The 21,824-nt window shown below is 32.8% G+C and overlaps 1 protein-coding gene across 3 annotated transcripts; it reads left to right on the forward strand.

The window, feature by feature from the left end:
* Nucleotides 1–739: 739 nt before the first annotated feature.
* On the forward strand, nucleotides 740–14,060 carry LOC131026963 (heavy metal-associated isoprenylated plant protein 20). 3 transcript variants are annotated; one of them, XM_059213200.1, is made up of 3 exons: nucleotides 740–966; nucleotides 13,323–13,401; nucleotides 13,579–14,060. In XM_059213200.1, the coding sequence occupies exons 1-3, from the start codon at nucleotides 844–846 to the stop codon at nucleotides 13,875–13,877; spliced, it is 501 nt and encodes a 166-aa protein (XP_059069183.1). In that variant the 5' UTR covers nucleotides 740–843; the 3' UTR covers nucleotides 13,878–14,060. The 3 variants fall into 3 exon arrangements, with proteins under 3 accessions (XP_059069183.1, XP_057812939.1, XP_057812938.2); XM_057956956.2 differs by lacking the exons at nucleotides 13,323–13,401; nucleotides 13,579–14,060 and adding exons at nucleotides 1,518–1,596; nucleotides 1,773–2,256 and having other exon boundaries at nucleotides 751–966; XM_057956955.2 differs by lacking the exon at nucleotides 740–966 and adding an exon at nucleotides 12,394–12,594.
* The last annotated feature ends 7,764 nt before the right edge of the window (nucleotides 14,061–21,824 follow it).

The raw sequence follows: 21,824 nt of genomic DNA on the forward strand, positions 1-21,824 counted from the left end.
TAATTTATCCCATACTTGGGAGGAATAGTGGGTTTCTCTAGACCTTGCCAATATAGTGCTTACATATTTTGACAACACTTACATTGGACAACTTGATCTCCATCTTGGCTTAAAAGGGCAATCAGTGGCTGGTCCTTTCACTTGTCCACGTGTCATCATAACCCAATTGTGGGATGTGCCTTTTGACACATGTCACCACCTTCACCGTAGGTTCTTCCCCTCCATTTTGGGTAGGATTCCATCTAATACAGTACCAAACTAAAACAAATATCTTAGATATTATTTTGTGTGTGCTGGCATAAAGAAATAGCCTTACAAAGAGTTCTAATCCAACCACATTTCCCTTCGATTTCCTACTGGAAGTTTCAACTCACGGGTGATTACAATCCTTTCACAACCACCCACAAAATCAAGCGCATGTATTGAAAATCTCAAATATTACGAAGGATATCTGATATCTGAGGTGACATAACCAGTGTGGCCAAATAGAATGCTCCACGTGGCAATTCTCTATAAGATTATGGCATTAGTGGGACCCAGTAGCATAAAGCACATCTTCATTACAATTTTTTCCGATTAAATCCAAAAAAAATATCAAATCAATCATTATACGCTGGGAAAAAATTACAGGACTTTAATTGGCCGTTTCCGACGGGGCTGCTCCTGTTTTTTCTTTATGTGTGACCTGCGACTGTCGGTCGACGGTATATGATATGTTTTCAAGTAGCCTATATATATATGTTCGTAAAGGAGTCTTATAGAGTAGTATTACAACAAATATTTTCTATTATTTGCTTTCAGAAGTAATATTTTAGTGAAGATTTGATTTTGCAGAGCAGAATAATGATGACACACACGAAGGCGATGACGCACTCGAAGCCGAAGGAGGAGAGGGGCAGTTCCAGGGAATATTTCACAGATCTATTTCGGCGTGGTACAAGGCATAAGAAGGAGATGACACTGCAGGTAACCTATTCATTCTTTTTACACATCTCTTCAAATAAATTTGATATATTTTACTGTGTAGGATTTTTTTTGCCATCAAGTTTAGAGCATATTTTATAATCTATCATGAAATGAAAATATTAGAAGAGAATACGGAATCGTTTTTCTTTTCAACATTTTCATTTTAGTGATGGATTATAGAGTAAGATCTCATTGATGATCATAAATATGATCTAAAATGTTGATGATGAAAAATAGATCATTTTCTCTTGACAATAGATCATAGACTGGTATGAAATTTGGACGGCCAAAAATTCTTACTTTTATAATCTATTATGAAGACGAAAATGTTAGAAAAGAGAATTAAGGGATTGTTTTCTCCTCTCCACTATTTCATCTTAATGATGGATTATAAAATATGATAGAAAACATTGATGATCATAGAGTACCATCCAAAATGTTGATGAAATGACTTTTCATTTATTGGGTTGTAAGCATAATTTTTTTAAATACAAAAGAAGAGCTTATGGTATATATGGTGATCATTAAAAAGGTTCATGAATTAAATGCAGACTGTTGAGCTGAAAGTGACCCGTATGGACTGTGAAGGGTGTGAGCTTAAAGTGAAAAAAGCACTCCAACGCATGTCAGGTAACCATTACACACATCTTTATTACTCTGTTAAAAAAAGTGCCAAAATTGCAGGATCTGCAATCAGAAAATCTTTGAGCAGCTTTTGCTTTCCATGCACCAAAAAAACTGCAGTCTTTTTTATTTGTTTCTGATATGTATGATTTTTTCTGGCTTTTTTTTTTTGTCTGGAGCAGGTGTACAAACAGTGGATGTAAACAGAAAGCTGCAAAAAGTGACTGTTACTGGATACATTGAACCGAGCAAGGTTCTGAGGAAAGTGCAAGGCACAGGGAAAAACGCAGAGATATGGCCATACGTTCCCTACAGCTCTGTAACACAACATGTTGTGAATGCACAAACGTATGACAAAAAAGCACCACTTGGGTATATGAGGAAAGAGTCTTTCGATACTGGAATCAACCCCAACCGCCCAGATGAAGTGTACGGGTCTATGCTTAGCGAAGAGAATGCAAATGCATGCACTCTTATGTGAATTCACCTGATGTACTTATCTGAGAAGACCAGTCTGTAATATGTAAAATATTAGTTTTCCTTAGCTGTGTACCTAATTTATGAAGGTGCTTCTGTATCAGTCCTCAACTGCAGGACTCTTAAAGCTTTTGTAGGGTTATGAATGGAACTGACACTGGTTTTATAAGAACTTATATACTTCTTTCACACTTATTGTAATGAATTGAGAAGAGTTTTATGAGTATAATGATAAATGGTGCATTATTATTTATATTTAATGCTTATGTCTTTATTTATTTCTATATATACATATTTTCATCTTATCGATACATATAGGTATATCGATATAAATTTATTCAAAACATTGACATCTATTTGTACACATGTCCCAATGCATATGTTTATTTCTACATGCATAGAATTGACCTGGTAATCATGTCTTCGATTAAAAATACTTGAAAATTTAAATTCAAACTTTATCAACTTCCAACCATTCTAACTAATGGTTGTAAGTTGACCCAACAAATGTTTTCATAATTTGATACTATGTAAATTTTATTTAAGAAAATTTATTGACATCTATTTTATCATCTTTGATCTCTTATATATGCTTATCCTAGAAGTATTACAAGGAGGATAAGAGTTAGACAAATACTTTAATTTGGTGTTCTAAAATGGATATAAGGTTGCATAATCATTTTAGGATGTATAGTTTCTTTTACTAATATTTTGCAAACACATTTCCTTGCTACCTACCAAAAATATTCTAAAAGTATTTCTAAATATTGTCAATTCTCAAAGGTCCAACTATATATATGTATGGATGCATGTACACACACACATAGACACACACACATACATATACATAGATATAGATATACGTGTGTACATACATACATACATACATACATACACGCGTGTGTGTGTGTACATACATATGTATATACATGTATGCATGTACATATGTATATATATGTATATATATACACATACATATACATACATATATGGATATATGTATGTATATATACATATGTATATGCAAGTATATATGTATACACACACACACACACACACACACACCTATCTATATGTATATATTTGTGTGTGTGTGCGTGTGCAAACGTGCATGCACTTGTACACACACACACACATATTTGTGTACATATATACAAATATGTGTACACATCATACACACACACAAACACATTTATACATATATATACACACATACACATGCACACATATACACACATATATATTAACACACACATACACAGATACATATACACATATATACACATATACGCATACACATACACATACACATACACATACACATACACATACACATACACATACACATTTATACATATACACACACACATACACACGCACACATACACACATATATACACAGATACATATACACATATATACCCATACACATACCCACACACACAGACACAGACACAGACACAGACACAGACATAGACACAGACACACACAGACATAGACACAGACACACACAGACACAGACACAGACACAGACACAGACACACACACACACACACACACACACACACACACACACACACACAGACACAGACACAGACACAGACACAGAGACAGACACAGAGACAGACACATACACATACACATACACATACACATACACATACACAGACACAGACACAGACACAGACACAGACAGACACAGACACAGACACAGACACAGACACGTACACGTACACGTACACGTACATGTACACAGGTTCTATAAGTTCTTAATTTAATTATAAATTCATATAATTATCCTAATAGCTCAACCAATAACCCAAGAAATTCATCACTCACATAGTACAAGTCCTTCAAATGGTTGTTTCTTTTTTGGAAATCTCAATCATTGCATCTTAATACACAACTACAACAAGTTAGAGTGATTATTTTAGAGAAATACATCAAGTGCCCACCTCTTTTCATAGTTTACCATAACACAAGTCTTTATATCCCCCAAACTTCTCAATTTTCCTTTTTCTAGCTTTGATATTTATAATATGCCACTACATTAGTATTTATTTTGATCTATTCTCCTTTAACTTTTGTTTGTGCATCTCATTTTTTCATTTTGTAATTTTGATGTTTACAACTAGCCTAGGCTAGAATAGTATGGTAATCTGATCTTTTTCTCCTTCAACCTTTGTCTACGCTTCTCATCTTCCTTCCATTAAAATGAGTCTTCAAAGTGGGGAAAAGAGGGAGGTATCAAGAAAGGGCACTTGGAACATAAATGTCACCACATCTACATCCTCAACATCATGAAATTTCTTATTATGAAACATAAGATTAATTCATTCACACTTGTATTTGGTTAGTGTATTTTATTTTTATGGAATAGATAGATTAGCATTTTAGATGTACATAGATTTTGAATTTCTCTACAATCAATTACAATCTCTAAATTTAGTTTGGATAATTGAATTGTTACATTAGTTATTTACTGAAAATCCACATGAAAACCTCACTTTATCAATAAAAACATAAATTTGTGGAAAGAAGATCAAAATTACAATTTTAAGGATCTAATATTAAGTTTGTTTGAAGGTAGGGGTGAATTTATTTATATTCCCTCACAAGAATGAGATCATTTAAAAAATAATGTCTTAAATTTGATGTACAATCCTTTGAGACATGTCAATAACCTAGCTTGTAATTATAAAGAAATAATTTTCTTTACATCAATTAATCTTCCTAACTTAGAAAAATATTGATTAACACGTATAACTTAACTTAGACAAATTAGACAAATTGATAAATGAATGATAAAAAATGCATTAATTAAATTAAAGGAATTAGATGCTTAGCATTGCAATTGATGATGGCCAAATGAATAGAGATGTTCTTTATGCTTCTGGGTCCCACTAATTCCATAATATAATAGACAACTTGTTGCTACACTATATGCACATGCATCCAAGCCATTATTGTAAAGGTGTGTTAGATCCTTGTAATGGTGAAAAATACATCTTTATTGGCGCTTTTTTAAAATTGACAAATTTTAATTTTTTTGTCAAATCCTTTGTACTGTGAATCTCCTAGTCAAAATCTCTTCATTAGTTGTCACAACCAAAGACCTTAAAGAGCAATGCTGCAAATTTAGAAAAATCACAAGAAATATCTTCAAAAATCCACAAGAGATGGTGTGAAATGACTTTATGCGAGTGCTCATCTTTATCATCTTCACAAAATTTCATGGTAAAATATTGGCTCAAGAAAAAGTTATGCAACTTTTGCCATCTCTAAGTTAATGAGTTTATTAGACAAAAGTTAGTAAGTGATTGGACTTGTTGACACACTCTGACTACTTAACAAGTATCTCAAAAGACCATGGTGAAAACAAAGTTGATTTTATTGGCCTTTTCGTCAGGTTCATAAACATTCTTATGTCACGGACGAGGTTCCATATCACCATGAAAAAGTTGACGGCTCAGAAGTTTAAAGTTAACAAAAGTTCTTCAAAGGCCAATAAACAAAGATAAAAGCATTATCGATAAGTTGTTCTATGAGTTAACAAAAGGAAAGGATTGACATAAAATGTAATTGGAATGCATGTCTTGAGGAGCCAAGTCAGTATTCAACAACTCACTCAAGACTCAAGAGGTGAATTGAGGAGCACTACACCAATTAGTCCTACAAAAAATTTGCATTAAGATCTCAAATGGGCAGCATGAATCACATTATAGAAGTGGTGGAGAAATGGATTGTTTTGGTAAATTGGAGGTACCCATGTTTATCTTACATATAACCTTGATCATTAAATTTGGCTATTGCATCCAAATCACGAGTGGTGATGGTTCATGACAGAGGAAGTTACACTCAACTATGGAGCAGAGGAAATGTTGAACTTTTGCAAGAAAGGGATATAACTTTGTACTCCTTATTACATGACTTTGATGAATGTGGATGCTTCTTACATTATTCACTTTTTATAAGCAACAAATAGTTAAAAATATTAAGAGTGGTGAACAAATTATGATATTTAATCTCAAGTATCATCTGGTGGATCAGATATGGTGTGACAAGTTATGACAAATTCTAGATGCATTTTAAGGATCGCTACATACAATCAAACTATATATGCCTCTTGTGATGAAGCTCTCAATTATGAAGATGATTGTCATGTATGCATTAAAAGTGGTTCAACTCTTTCTCTCACATGCTATAATGGCTCAATCTAAATATGCCAATATGATTTTATTTAAATAAGAGATTATTGGTAAGATAGATGGTTTGTATGTGAAACAATTTGTACTAGAAGTGTTTTTATTGCATATGCTCCTCCATGTTAGATGATCAATAAAGATAGTGGAGTTGATGTTAGTGATCTGTGCATTGGAAGAAAATGGGATTCTTACACCAACAAAACTAACAACTTTTAACTTTCTTCCAAATTTATAAGGTTTCAAGTTATTCTTTTGTAAAAGTGACCATGTCACTCATGTAACTACAAGTTAGAATTTGGACTTAATTTCTATAAAAGTTAGGTAAATCCTAAGTTGTCTTCAATTTGGTAGTTACTCTAAGCGTTCACTTAGGTAGTTATCCTAAGTAACTGTTTTAGGAAGTTTTCCTAAGTAATTAGGCTAAGTGGATACAAGGTAGTTATTCTCTCAAGCCTATAAATACAAGGCTTATGCATTGTAAAAAAAGGGAGATACTCATACAGGGGGGAGACTATGGAGAAATGATCAAATAAATAGTTTAATTACTTTTGTGTTTACACTTTGTACAAAAGAATTCTTGGGATTGTATAATTTCATGGAAATAAAAAGAATGCATTTAGCTCGTATGTTCTAGATGTGCTTCTTGAGTTATTATTGCTGATTTTTTGTATGTCAAATTAGTGATATCTTTGGTCTATGTGCAAATCATTTGTCATCTATTGTAATGCTTATAATTCATATAATTGATGTAATGAAACATGATCAAGCTTTGGTATCTTGGTTTTGATGTGCTAGAGTTACCCATCTCTTCGTATATTGAGATATGTCACCCTTCTTTCATGATCATTGCAAATTAAAACTTGTTTTGTGCTTAAATCCCCTTTGTATCTATCATCATTTGTGAAATCCTATTTGGTGTTCGTATGTTTGCCATTGCAGTTTTTGTTATTCACCTTTCTTTAGTTTAGTTTTGTCTCCTTTTTGTACTTTCGGTAAAAAGCACACAAAAATCCTAAAAAACCCTTCATACGAGGGAGATGCCCATCTCAAATGCAAAGGAAGATTTCCAACTGTTGGAATGGTTGTCATTTCTCTTCGAACAAACATGGTCATATTTGGAGAATCAATCACAGTGACAAATTTGTTGACCTACAATCTCATATACTTTTCCCATTTCTTTTACACTCACTTTGATCCATTTGTCATTAAATTAATGAATATTGGTGAAGGCACTTCATCAAAGTCTCCAAAAGGGTTGGGTTCAAAACCCTTGCAATGTTCCACTCTTGTTCGAATTAATGAAATAAGGGGGGGAATGTTGGAGTTTTAAATTAATTAGGTTAATTTTAGGTTAATACTTAAATAAATTAAATTAGTTAGAATTTTAGTTGTTGGGAAGATATGTTTCCATAAGGGAGTTTTGGTAGTTCCTTAGGCAAATAATGGCTGTATATAGCCAATGTTGATCAATGCATAATTTATCCCATTTGAATCAATATATGAAATACTTTTCATTGCTCTTTCAAATTGGTCAAATAATTGAAATCCTCTTCTATAGTACCAAGTTGAATCACAAGCACATGCATGTGTTCACTCCTTGCAAGATATCCATTCACATTAAAATATTGAAAACATTTATTCTGTGAAGAACTTTCTCCGATAATGGTGCTATTTAATCCAATACCATACTTTTCATGAATGGTTGTAAAGGAGATTCCCTCAATCACTACATCTTTGAAAGGAAGATTTTTCATCAAAAGAGAGCTTCCAAGAGAGGGCCATGTACAAAACCCTATGAAAGAAAAAAGTAAAATTTGTTGAGCCCCACGCTCAAACCTTGATCAGAAATGAACTTGCAGAAACATTCATGAAAATACCCTTGGTTAAAAATATTTTGAGATAATTTTTGTTGAATTGTCCCCAATAGAGGATTAAACTTCCACTTGGGCTACTAGCTAGATAGTTTCAACTAAAAGACAAGTAAATGTTGTTTTGTGTTGATCTTCAGGTGCAATTTTTATCTGGTTGTTCGCGAAAAATCCATCCATCAAAGATAACATTGCATGACCAGCTGCAAGATCCACTATCAAGTCACCACACACACACACAAATACACATACACATACACATACACATACGTATATGTATATGTAAATATATTATATATATGTGCACGCACACACATATATCTATATGTGTGTGTACATATATACACATATATACACACACACACACATATATATAAACAAACATATATATACACACACACATATATACTTAGATATATATACACATATACATATACATATACATATACATATACATAGATAATGGTTCTATAAGTTCTTAAAATTATAAATGCATACATCATAGACTAAGGATAATCCTATACTCTAACACAAACTATATCTTTACCATGCTCTTATTATTTGTCACTTTTTAAAAACTTAAAGTTTACTTTTTATATTATAAAATTGCCTCTTTCTAGGTTAAATTATCCTAGTAGCTCAACCAATCAACCAAGCAAGTCATCACTCTCCTAGCACTTGAGTCTTTTGGTTGTTGTTTTTTTAGAAATATCAATCATTGCATCTTAAAACACAATTACAAGAAGTTAGAGTGATTATTTTAGAGAAATACATCAAGTGTCCACCTCTTTTCATAGTTTACCATAACACAAGTCTTTATATCCCCCAATATTCTCAATCTTCTTTTTTCTAGCTTTGACATTTATAGTATTCCACTACATTAGTATGTTATTTTGATCTATTCTCCTTTAACTTAAATTGTTTGTGCTTCTCAATTATTTATTTTCCAGCTTTGATGTTACAATTAACCTAGGCTAGAATAGTATGGTAATGTGATCATTTTCTCCTTCAACCTTTGTCTACGCTTCTCATCTTCCTTCCATTAAGTCTTCAAAGTGGGGAAAGAGGGAGGTTTTAAGCAAGGGCACTTGGAAAATAAATGTCACCACATCTACATCCTCAACATCATAAGATTTCTTATTATGAAACATAAGATTAATTCATTCACATTTGTATTTGGTTAGTGTATTTTATTTTTTATAAAATAGACAAATTAGCATTTTAGATACATAGATTTTGATTTCTCTACATAATTCTAAAATTCAATTACAATCTCTAAATTTAGTGTGGATATATGAATTGTTAGATTAGTTATTTGCTAAAAAAATCACATGAAAAACCCACTTTATCAATAAAAACATAAATTTGTGGAAAGCAAATCAAACTTACGATGTTAAGGATCTAATATCAAGTTTTTGTGCATGTTTAGATTATTCTAAGATATTCATAAAAAAATGTGCATACATTTTATAACATATACGAATCACTTATGTGCATCATCACCATCATTTGACCATCATCAATTTCAATGAGAAGTATCTAATTCCTATAATTTAATTATTGTATTTATTATCTTACATTTATCAATTTGTCTAAGTTATACTTGTTAATTAATATTTATTTAAGTGAGGAAAATTAATTGATGTAAAGAATTTTATTTCTTTACAATTACAAGCTAGATTAATGACATGTCTCAAAGGATTGTACATCAAATTTAAGACATTATTTTTGTAATGACCTCATCCTTGTGAGGGCATATATGGAAATTCACCTCTACCTTCAAACAAACTTGATCATAATACTAGAGATATCCAAGCTATGACAACTTGTTGCTACACTACATGCACATGCATCCAAGCCATTATTGTAAAGGTGTGTTATCCTTGTAATGGTGAAAAGTATATCTCATACACTTTTCCCATTTCTATTACACTCACTTTGATCCATTTGTCATTAAATTATTGAATATTGGTGAAGGCACTTCATCAAAGTCTCCATAAGGGTTGGGTTCAAAACCATTGCAATGTTCCACTCTTGTTCAAATTAATGTAATAAGGCGAAGAATGTTGGAGTTTTACATTAATTAGGTTGTTTTTAGGTTAATAGTTAAAAAAAGTTAAAATAGTTAGATTGTTAGTTGTTGGAAAGTTATGCTCCCATAAGGGAGTTTTGGTAGTTCTTTAGGCAAATAATGGCTTTATATAGCCACTTTTGATCAATGTAAAATTCATCCCATTTGAATCAATATATGAAATATTTTCCATTATTCTTTCAGATTGGTCAAATAATTGAAATCCTCTTCTATAGTATCAGGTTGAATCATAAGAACGAGCATGTGCTTACTCCATGCAAGACATCCATTCACCTTCAATGACCAAAAAGCTGTAGTTTGTGAAGAACTTTCTTCGATAACGATGCTATTTAATCAAATACCATACTTTTCATTAATGTTTGTAAAGGAGATTCCCTAAATCACTGCATCTTCGAAAGGAAGATTTTACATCAAAAGATAGCTTCCAAGAGAGGGCCATGTGCAAAAACCTACGAAAGAAAAAAGAAAAAATCTTTGAGCCCCACGCTCAAACTCTGATCATAAGTGAACTTGTAGAAATATTCATGAAAATACCCTTGGTTAAAAATATTTTGAGATAATTGTATTTTGAATTGTCCCCAATACAGGGTTAAGCTTCCACTTGGGCTACTAGCTAGATAGTTTCAATTGAAAGAATTTTGGCTGAAACCCTTTCAATTGAAATTTTCAATACAAATTGATATCCATTAAAATTTTTATTTCAAATTTATTTCGAGTTCATTTTTTTTACTAAAAGAGATTCAATTGGAACTCTTTGTACGACATAGGGGCCATGTAGTTTTAAGTGAAACATTTTTTCTCAAAACTATTTTGTTAGCTAAAATTTTGACATAATTTTGGGCTTTCCGCTAATCCCACTATAGTATGTACCACTTTTTGGCCTAAAAGTGACATTGAAATCAAAACTTTTAACAAAATTTTCACTTTTTATGGCTTATAAAAAACAAACCATTTAGAATTTGAAGATGATGTGAATTAATTATTTTTTAGATCATGTATGTAGAACATAATTATGTATTTCTAGATTATATTATTTTAATGAGTGTATTTCACACCATGTGTTTATTAGAAATGAGATAAAAACTAAATTTATTAAACGCAAATCACTAGAACTAATATCGAGTACATACATATTTTTCATAATATTTTATTTATTAATTAATTTTTAATTCACATTAATTATAATTTATAGGGTCTTTATTCTATAACACATTTTTTTTGTATTTTCCATTTTTATTGAAACAAAGAATTTCAATAAAGTGTGTACACATTTTAAAAAGTTTTTTATACCATTTGTATTTTTCCATGTGTTTGGAAAGAGACCCTTATGTTTGGTATGAAATATATGTTCACTAAAAAAAAAGAAAAAATAATTATTAAATAATAGATAACAAATCAAACTTTTATGAAATATTATTCTAATATCTACAATGGAACAAAATTTCATGTCACAGTGACTCAAATTGATGATTCAACTCTTTCAAAACATATTTTTTGAACAACAAGAAGATGGCATCAAAGGGGCCTTCATATGAAGGACCCTTTCATAAAACATTTTAAACATGAAACTCTTAAAAATTAAATTAAATACCTTCATTCAAAGATAGTGATGATGTCAAAGATCTTAATTTGATAGTGGATGTTCATTTGAAAGTATTTTATAATTTTTGACATTTTAGATTCGTTGCTTTTACTATCCCGAAAATTGGAATATCCTATTATGAAAACTTCATTCTAATGTTGGCTCAAGACAATGAATAATTGATGTTACATACAACTTGCCTTACTTCAAGTATTCAAGTTTCAACTCATTCATTTACAAGCACCCACAAAAGCAAGTGCATGTATCACAAAGGTATCTGATATCTGAGGTGCCATGACCAGTGTGGCCAAGTAGAATTCTCCACGTGCCAATTCTCTATTAGATTATGGCGTTAAAGCACATCTTCATTACAATTTTTCCTATTAAATCCAAAAAATATCAAATCTATCATTATGGGTGTCGAAAAAGCTGCAGGACTTTAATTAGCCAGTTTCCGACCAGGCTGCTCCTGTTTTCCTTTTTTCCTTATGTGTGACCTGCGACTGTCAGTCGACGACGGTGTATGATATTTATTTTAAGTAGCCTATATATATGTTCATAAAGGAGTCTTATGTAGTAGTATCACAATAAATATTCTGCCTACCAACACAAGGTTTATTGTTTGCTTTCAGAAGTAATATTTTGCAGAGCAGAATAATGATGACGCACACGAAGGCGATGACGCACTCGAAGCCCAAGGAGGAGAAGGGCAGTTCCAGAGAATATTTCTCAGATCTATTTCGGCGTGCTACAAGACATAAGAAGAAGATGACACTACAGGTAACCTATTCATTCTTTCTACATATTTGTTCAAATAAATTTGATTTATTTCACAATCAAATTGTTTAAGATTAACCTATTCATTCTTTCTACATATTTGTTCAAATAAATTTGATATATTTCACAATCAAATTGTTTAAGATTCTTTTGATCGTCAAGTTTCGAAGCAGGTTTTGAAGATGAAAATGTTAAGAGGACAATAAGGAATCTTTTTTCAATTATTTCATTTTGATGATAGATTGTGGAGTATTATGTAAAATATTGATGATCATAAATATGATTCAAAATATTGATGATGAAAAAATAGATCATTTTCTTCACAAATATGAAATATTGAAGACTAAAAATTATTACTTAATAATCTATTAGGAGGATGAAAATGTTAGAAAGGAGAATAGGGGTTAGTTTTCTTTTCCACTATTTCATCGATAGATTATAAAGTATGATCTAAAATATTGGTGATCATAGAATATCATTCAAAAGATTGATGATGAAAAAATACATATTTTCTCTTCCATAACTATTTCATCGTGACAACAGATCATAAACTATGATATAAAATTTTGACGCCAAAAAATCTTAAGAAATTAAATTCAGAAAATCTCAGTATCAAATGGAAATTTCATGACTTTTTATTTATTGGGTTGTAAGCATTGTTTCTTAAGTAGAAATTGAAGAGCCTATGGTATATATCGTGAATATTAAAAGGTTTCTTGAATGGAATGCAGACGGTTGAGCTGAAAGTGATCCGGATGGACTCTGAAGGGTGTGAGCTCAAAGTAAGAAAGGCCCTCCAACGCATGCCAGGTAACAACCACAGACATCCTTATTACTCTGTTAGAAAAAGTGCTAAAATTGAAGGATCTGCTATCAGGAAATCTTTGGACAGCTTTTGCTTTCCATTGACCAAAAACCTAAACTCAAATCTTTTTTATTTGTTTTTGATATGTATAATTTTCCTGTTTTTTATTTTGTCTGGAGCAGGTGTTCAAACAGTGGATGTAAACAGAAAGCTGCAAAAAGTTACAGTTACTGGATACATTGAACCGAGCAAGGTTCTGAGGAAAGTGCAAGCCACAGGGAAAAATGCAGAGATATGGCCATACGTTCCCTACAGCTCTGTAACACAACATGTTGTGAATGCACAAACGTATGACAAAAAAGCACCACTTGGGTTTATGAGGAAAGAGTCTTTCGATACTGGAATCAACCCTAACCGCCCAGATGAAGTGTACGGGTCTATGTTTAGTGAAGAGAATGCAAATGCATGCACTCTTATGTGAATTGACCTGATGTTCTTATCTCAGAATATCAGTCTGCAATATGTAAAATATTAGCGTTCCTTAGCTGTGTACCTAATTTATGAAGGTGCTTCTGTAAAAGTCCTAAACTTCAGGACGGTTAGACTTTGTAAGTGTATGAATGGAACAAAGACTGGTTTTATAAGAACTTATATACTTCTTTCACACTTACTGTAATGGATTGAGAACAGTTTTATGAGTATATTGATAAATGGTGCAGTATTACTTAATGCTTATGTCTTTATTTATTTCTATATGTACATATTTTCATCTCTCTCTCACACACACACACATATATATATAAAACATGCATTATTTACATCTGTTTGTGCACATGTCCCAATGCATATGTTATTTATTTTCATTTCTAATGCATAGAATTGACCTAGTAGTCACGTCTTTAATTAAAAAAACTTAAAAAATTAAACTCAAACTTTATGAACTTCCAACCATTCTAACTAATGGTTGTAAGTTCACCCAACAAATGTTTTCGTAATTTGATACTATCTAATTTTATTTAAGAACATTTATTGACATCTATTTCATCATCTTTGATCTCTTATATATGCTCATCCTAGAAGCATTACAAGGAGGATAAGAGCTAGACAAATACTTCAATTTGGTACTCTAAAATGAATATAAGGTTGCATAATCATTCTAGGATGTATACTTTCTTTTATTAATATTTTGCAAACACATTCCCTAACAACATACCAAAAATATTCTAAAGATATTTCTAAATATTGTCAATTCTCAAAGGTCCAAACACACAGACACACACATAGATGCGTGTGTGTACACACACACACACACACACACACACGTATGTATGTATATATGTGTGTGTGTGTACATACATACATACACACACATATATACATACATGTATACATACATGTATGTATGTATATATTTGTATATATATGTATATGTATGTATGTATGTATACATACATATGTATTTATAGGAACATACATAGATATAAATATGCGTGTGTGTGTGTACATACATACATACATACAACACACACACATACACACACACACACATGTACATAGATAGATATATATATCTATATGTACATACATATATATCTATGTATGTATGTATGTATGAATGCATACATACATATTTGTAGACACCCATTTCTATCCACTTAATTAATTAGATATTTGATATTTATTTGATTATTTAACCTTTGTTCAACTATTAATTAAATTAATATTTAATTAATTCATCATAACCCTCTTCTCCTATTAATTAAATAAATTATTCAATTTATTTGATTTAATTCACTTAACCAAATTTAGACAATTATTAAATAAGTAAAGCATATTTGTTTAATTTGTTGGTATTATGGATGTGTTGCATTAGTTTTGTCATTGATGTCAACACTTATCCTTCTGGAGATCTACATTGTTGATTTAGCATTATGGTTATATTGGTTTACTGTTGAACTGACACATTGTGTTCACCGGCAAGGTCAGTGACTTATGCACAGTCACCGATATATGCTCACCGACAGGTTATATGGTTCACCAACACTGATGATGACTTGTTATCATTTGGAGATCACTTTATTATGTCGAAGACATGGTTTGGATACTTGGTTTTGGTGTTTTGGTTATTGGTCTAATCGGGTTGATATATTTGTTGTTACTGGCAGATTGGTCTAGGTTATGGACCGGTATGCATTATCTATTCCAAATCAGCATGGCACATTATGGAGATGATTTATTGATTGGATATTGTTGTAAATGTATTGAGACGACATGATGCATCACATCAAGACTTATTTGTAATTGAATTAATTGTAATATTCTTAGTGAGTCGACCTACACATTTGGTCTTAGGTTTTGTATATATGTTAGATCTCATTTGTGAGATGATAGAGAGGATATGGTTATATGGTATGGTATTGTAACATGGTATGTGCGAATATTCAAGATCATATGAGTAGATCATAGAGAGGGTTCAAGGAAGGTTTGAAGGTGTTTATCAGAGCTTAACCGGTACTGAATCCAGCATTGGAGATGCTATTTTGAGCAGTGCATTATTCTAGGATTTAACCATCCTACTGTAGTCATTGTGACTCCCATTTGAGTAGTGTGCTCTAGGCGGTTGGCCTTTTTGCATGTGCAGACCCCATTTGTATACACATACTATCTACAGTAGTATCATCTGATTGTAGGTAGGGTTTCCCACCATTGTTTTTTCCCTTACAGGGTTTCCATGTCAGAATATCTATGTTATGTGTTGTGGATGTTGTTTCTCTTTCTATTTCATGCATTAAGTTTCACCAGTATTGATATTAACTGCTAATTTGTTAATCGACAATAAGTTTGGTTTACCGGTATTAAGTATCAAGTTTGATTAAGTTATAATTGTGTTGAAATTCATTGACAACTGATTCACCCCGCCCCCCCTCTCTCAGTTGCCCTTCCAGTTCCTAACAATTGGTATCGGAGCCAAGTCCTCTTTTTGTAGAAGATTAACATCTTGAGGAGATCCTATGGCAACAAACATTTTCAGGAAGGAAAGTCCTAAACTTGATGGAACTAACTATGGTATATGGAAGATTAGAATGGAGACACATCTGAATTGCATTGGAAGAGACATATGGGAAGTTACAAAGAATGGCTATGTTGGTCCTACTCCGAATCAACCTAATCCACCAACATTGGGTAAAGATCAAGAAAATGATTGCAAAGCAAGAGAAGCACTTTTGAGCGCATTATCAGATTATCAAATCATGGGATTATAAGACCGATCTACTGCTAAAGCTATTTGGGATAAATTGGAGACATTGAATGAAGGAGATACCACTGTCAAAATTACAAAACTAGAATGTTACCGGGTCAGGTATGAAAACTTGAAAATGGAAGAAGATGAAAGAATTTCTGCTTTTATGGAAAGAGTTAATGAAATTGTTTTAGGAATACAATGTTGTGGAGGATCCTTAAGTGAATATGAAATTGTTTCCAAAGTTTTAAGAGATTTGCCATCGGCATACAAAATGAAAGTAACTGCTATTAATGAGTTGTGAACAATGCCTAATACATCAATATCTAGAGATACCTTGGTTGGAAAACTTTTAGCATTTGAGCTTGAGGAATTTGGTCCTGTTGCTACAATTAAGACAAATCTAGCCTTCAAAGCATCATCATTTGCATCATCACCGTCATCATCTGACAAATATGATTGGAAAACACTTTATGCAAAAGAACTTGAAGATCAGGAGGGAAAATGAAGAATTGGAAGAACTTGAAGCACTATTTGCAAGAAAAATGCCTAAAGGTCCAGTTGGAAGTAAGTATGAAGGTAAAGCACCGTTTAAATGCAAATAGCATTCAAAAAGTTCCTTTTATTTTTCCATTATCTACCACATTAAATGCCATTACCGGTAAAACCCTAAAATGTCTTATAACGCATTACCGGTTCACATTACACATTGAACCTATCAGTTTGATCACAAAATCACTTCTTAATATCATAATACATCAAAGTATTCAAATTCAACATACCTCATGGTCCTTCAGGGGGTTCTAAAATGGATCTAAGATTAAGTTCCCCCTAATCTTTTTAACAACTTAGTTTGCCAGTGAAGGGTTCTCCACACTAGGTGAAGAAATAGGATCTTCAAATGGTTTGACTTCAGTTTTCTCATCATCCTTCTTTTTCTAGATTTTGTTCATTTCAGCTTTGGTCTCCTCCACATCAACTTTCATCTTCCCTTTCCGGTCAACAAATTGATTCACTGGTTGGTTCACCTTTGCTCTACAAAACTTTGCAATATGTCCCAGTTTATGACAATGATAACAAGCTAGATTAGATGCTCTCCAAGGTCCAACATTGCCTCTACCAGTCCTTCTGTAATTCATAGCTACATGACCATAGTTATGACAGATTTTGCAAACTATATTCATCCCCTTTTCTATCTCAAAGGGACTAGACTGGTTAGCATAGGGTCTTTGCCAGTTAGGACTTCTCTGGTCATTGAAGGTTCTTTGCCAGCCACTACCAGACCTCTAACTCATGTCAAGAGTGGGATTATTTTCTCCATACGTGCACTCAATAGCTATATGTCCATGCATGTTGCAAGTGAAACAATAACCATTAAAGGTTCTAGGATTATATCCTTGATGAGCATTGGGTCTATAACCATTAGCAACATCAGATCTACTTCTACAAACATTAGCAATATGTTGTGGTTTATGACAATTGAAACAAATAGGCTTATAGGATTTCTTACCGATGGGTTTATGAATCTTAGGAGTAGGTTGTCCTTAGTATCGTAAGACTCACCTTTCTCAAATGTATTGGAACCCAATCCAATTGTGTCACCGTTCATCCTTTGAGATTGGATCTATTTCTCAAGCATGGTAGAACTTTTGTTAAGCTTTGCAAGCTTCTCGTTAGCATCAACAATTTCTTTTGTAAGTTCTTTATTCCTTTTCATGAGAGTCTCTCTAAAAGACATTGCCATATACAGTTATGTCTTAATCTCTTCTTTTTATTTTTTTTCCTCATGCCAGTGTGCATACAGAGTGCCATTTTGTGATTTATCTTGAAGATCTCATGTGCTTTTCCTTTGATTTTGTCTTTTGCTTCCCTCCTTACTTCAAGTTCTTGACTCATCCGGATAGTTAGGGCTTCTAGCTCTCTTCTCAAGTTAGTCTTCTCATCATTTAGTTTTTCCACCTCATCAACCAATGCACCTATGTTTGCTTCATCAAAATAATTGCTTTCAGAAACCTCCAACAGTTGTTCGGTTAGCTCTCTTCTCTTAACAAGTGAAGTTTTATACTTACCTCTCAATGTTTCTAGGGCTTCCTCAGTTTCTGCAAGTTTATGAGATATCTCTCTATAACTCATCCCCCATGTCTTCCTTAGGAGTCCTTCTCAAGCGGTTAAGACTCAAAGAAGGTTGGCTCTGATACCAATTGATAAACTTATAAGACACTTAGAGGGGGGGTGAATTAGTGCAAGCAAAAAAATATGAATCTGATCACCAACTTAAACAACTTAAAACTTAATAAGCATAAGAGGAATATCACCACATAAGCTAATTCCCAATAAAACAAATTCCACATAACAAAAGAGATTTATACGTGGAAACCCAAAAGGGAAAAACCATGGTGGGAGTTAATATCCACAAGATTCACTATCTGCAGAATAGAAATCTTGATCGATTAAGGTCTTACAAACATGCCCTGTTAGGAGAAAACCTAGTTAGGAGTCACCCGGTTAAGGGATTTAAATCATTAGCCTTATTAGGAGCTTTGAGCTATTAGGATAAACCTTGCAAGAGGATTTAACACTCTGATGTAGAGTTACTTGGTTAAGGGATTTACAAAGTGAGGCCTTTTAGGACCTACTTGGTTAGGGGATTTTACTGTTATAACTGTTAGGATAACAGTAGTTCAAATGATCTTCATATAACACCTCTGTGTCTGATAAGATCCTCTTCATATCATCAAAACATCAATAAAACATCAATAGAGAGAGCTTCACTAATCACCACACAATCACAATCTCAATATTCACCCTCGATCTTATGTCTATCTCATAACTCATCACACTTTTATAGACATCAACTAAGTCGGCTACAACCTTGGAACAATTTCCTAGGTTCAATGAATCTAGAAAAAATAATATTACACGCCGAACTTATGTCCACTGTCGACATAACAAATCAAAACTTGTGTCGTTTTACCGATTTAAGTGACTTTATCACTACCGGTTATGTCTTCATCAGAATACCATCTATGTACATCAAATCTTGCTTGTTCGGTTGAATCTACCAATGTGGTCATGAACATAGCTCCAAATACTTGTCTCCATCACTCTCGTAAAACCGCATCATTTAAATCTTCATCAATCGCCTGTACCAGTTGCATGAATGCAACTTTGTCTTTGTTTACCGATTAAGAACTTATTTGTCGGTGCATTGGTAAACTATCATCTGTAGCGGTTATACCTTACCGTTTGGCTTCCAAGACTTAGATGACCACAAAAATATTGTTTCCATCAATGACAACACAAGACTTAGTCATCAAACATGAATCTCAATCTCTTCATCACATTCACCAATTAATCATTTACTGGTTGCATATCATAATAGTCTTTACCAGTTCAATCAAATGCCAACATTCAATCCATAAAGTTCTTTCTTCAACTTACATACCATGTCTCCATCATCTGAAAGTGAAAATCCATCATGTTGTTCAATGTAAACTTATTCTTCTAGATCACCATGCAGATTTGACATCCATCTGATATACCTTGAAATTTTTATAAGCAGCATAAGAAAGAAACAATCCAACAACTTCAATTCTACCAACCGGAGAAAAAGTTTCTTCATAATCAATTTCTTCTTACTGTGAATATCCTTTGCAGACTAGTTTGGCTTTACTTCTGACCACTTCATCGACTTCATTTAATTTGTTCCTAAAAACCCATTTAGCACCATTAACATTTTTATCCTTAGGTCTAGGCACAAGTTCCCAAGTATTGTTCTTTTCAATCTGATCTAACTCTTCTTTCATGTCTCTAATCCAGTTAGCATCTTTACAGGCTTCAACAACATCTTTAGGTTCAAATTTAGAAATAAAGCATATTTATTCTGCAGCTAACCTTCTTCTAGTCATCACACCTTTATTCTTATCACCAGTAATCTGATTCTCAGAATGATTCAATCTTACATACCTTAGAGTCTTCTGATTGTTCTGATCTTCAGGTTCCTGCACATCATCACTAGCAGCAGCAACATCCGGATTTATAGTCTCTACTGGATCATTCTGCTTAGGTTCTTCAGGCTAAATAGGAGCTAAAACAACATGTTGACCTTCATCATAAACTCTAATCTCCTTCCCAAGGTTTTCATCCACCTTCACACTTGCACTCTCAACTATCTTTCTCAGTCTCTTATCATAGTACCGGTAGGATTTTCTATTTGTATAATATCCCAAAAAGATACCTTCATCACTTTAGCATCAAACTTTCCAATGTCCCCATCTCTCTTTATATAGCATTTGCTACTTAAAACTTTGTAATATTTCACAATAGGAACATGACCAAACCAAATCTCATAAGGAGTCTTACTGGTATCACCTTTGATATGAACTCTCTTGAATTTATAGACTATAGTGCTAATAGCTTCTCTCTAGTAGACCTTCGAAACATTTCCTTCAATCAACATGGTTCTTGCAACATCTAAAATAGTACGGTTCTTCCTTTCAACAATCCCATTATGTTGTCGGGTCCTAGGAGTAGATAGTTGCCATTTGATTCCATGCATCTCACAGAAAGAATTGAACTCACTGAAACACAATTCTCCACCTCTATCAGATCTCAAACACTTAAACTTCAATCCGAACTCAGTTTCAACTTTAGATTTGAATATCTTGAACTTCTCAAATGCTTCTGATTTTTCCTTCAAAAAGACAACCCATATCATTCAAGAATAATCATCAATTAGCAACATAAAGTATCTATCACCCTACACACTTCTAACATTTGTAAGTCCACATAGATCAGTATGCACAAGATCTAATATTCCATTTGATGTATATCGTTTACTCTTGAAAAAAATTCTTGTTTTCTTACCCAACTGACATTCCTTACATACCGGATTAACAGGTTTAGCAATCTTAGACATATCTCTAACAACTTGTGAAGAACTGATCTTGATCAATGAATCAAAGTTTACATGACACATTCTTCTATGCCACAACCAACTCTCATCTATCTTAGCAATCAAATAACTTTTCTCACTAGAATTCAAATGAAAAATGTTACCTTTAGTCTTAGTCCTAGGTGCAATCTCTATACTGGAGGCATTCAAGATCTTGCATTTACCATCTTTGAATCATAGATCATAACCATTATCATCCATCCGTCCCACACTTCAAATATTATGCTTCAATC

Source organism: Cryptomeria japonica, chromosome 10 (assembly GCF_030272615.1).
Source record: "Cryptomeria japonica chromosome 10, Sugi_1.0, whole genome shotgun sequence".
Classification (NCBI taxonomy): domain Eukaryota; kingdom Viridiplantae; phylum Streptophyta; class Pinopsida; order Cupressales; family Cupressaceae; genus Cryptomeria; species Cryptomeria japonica.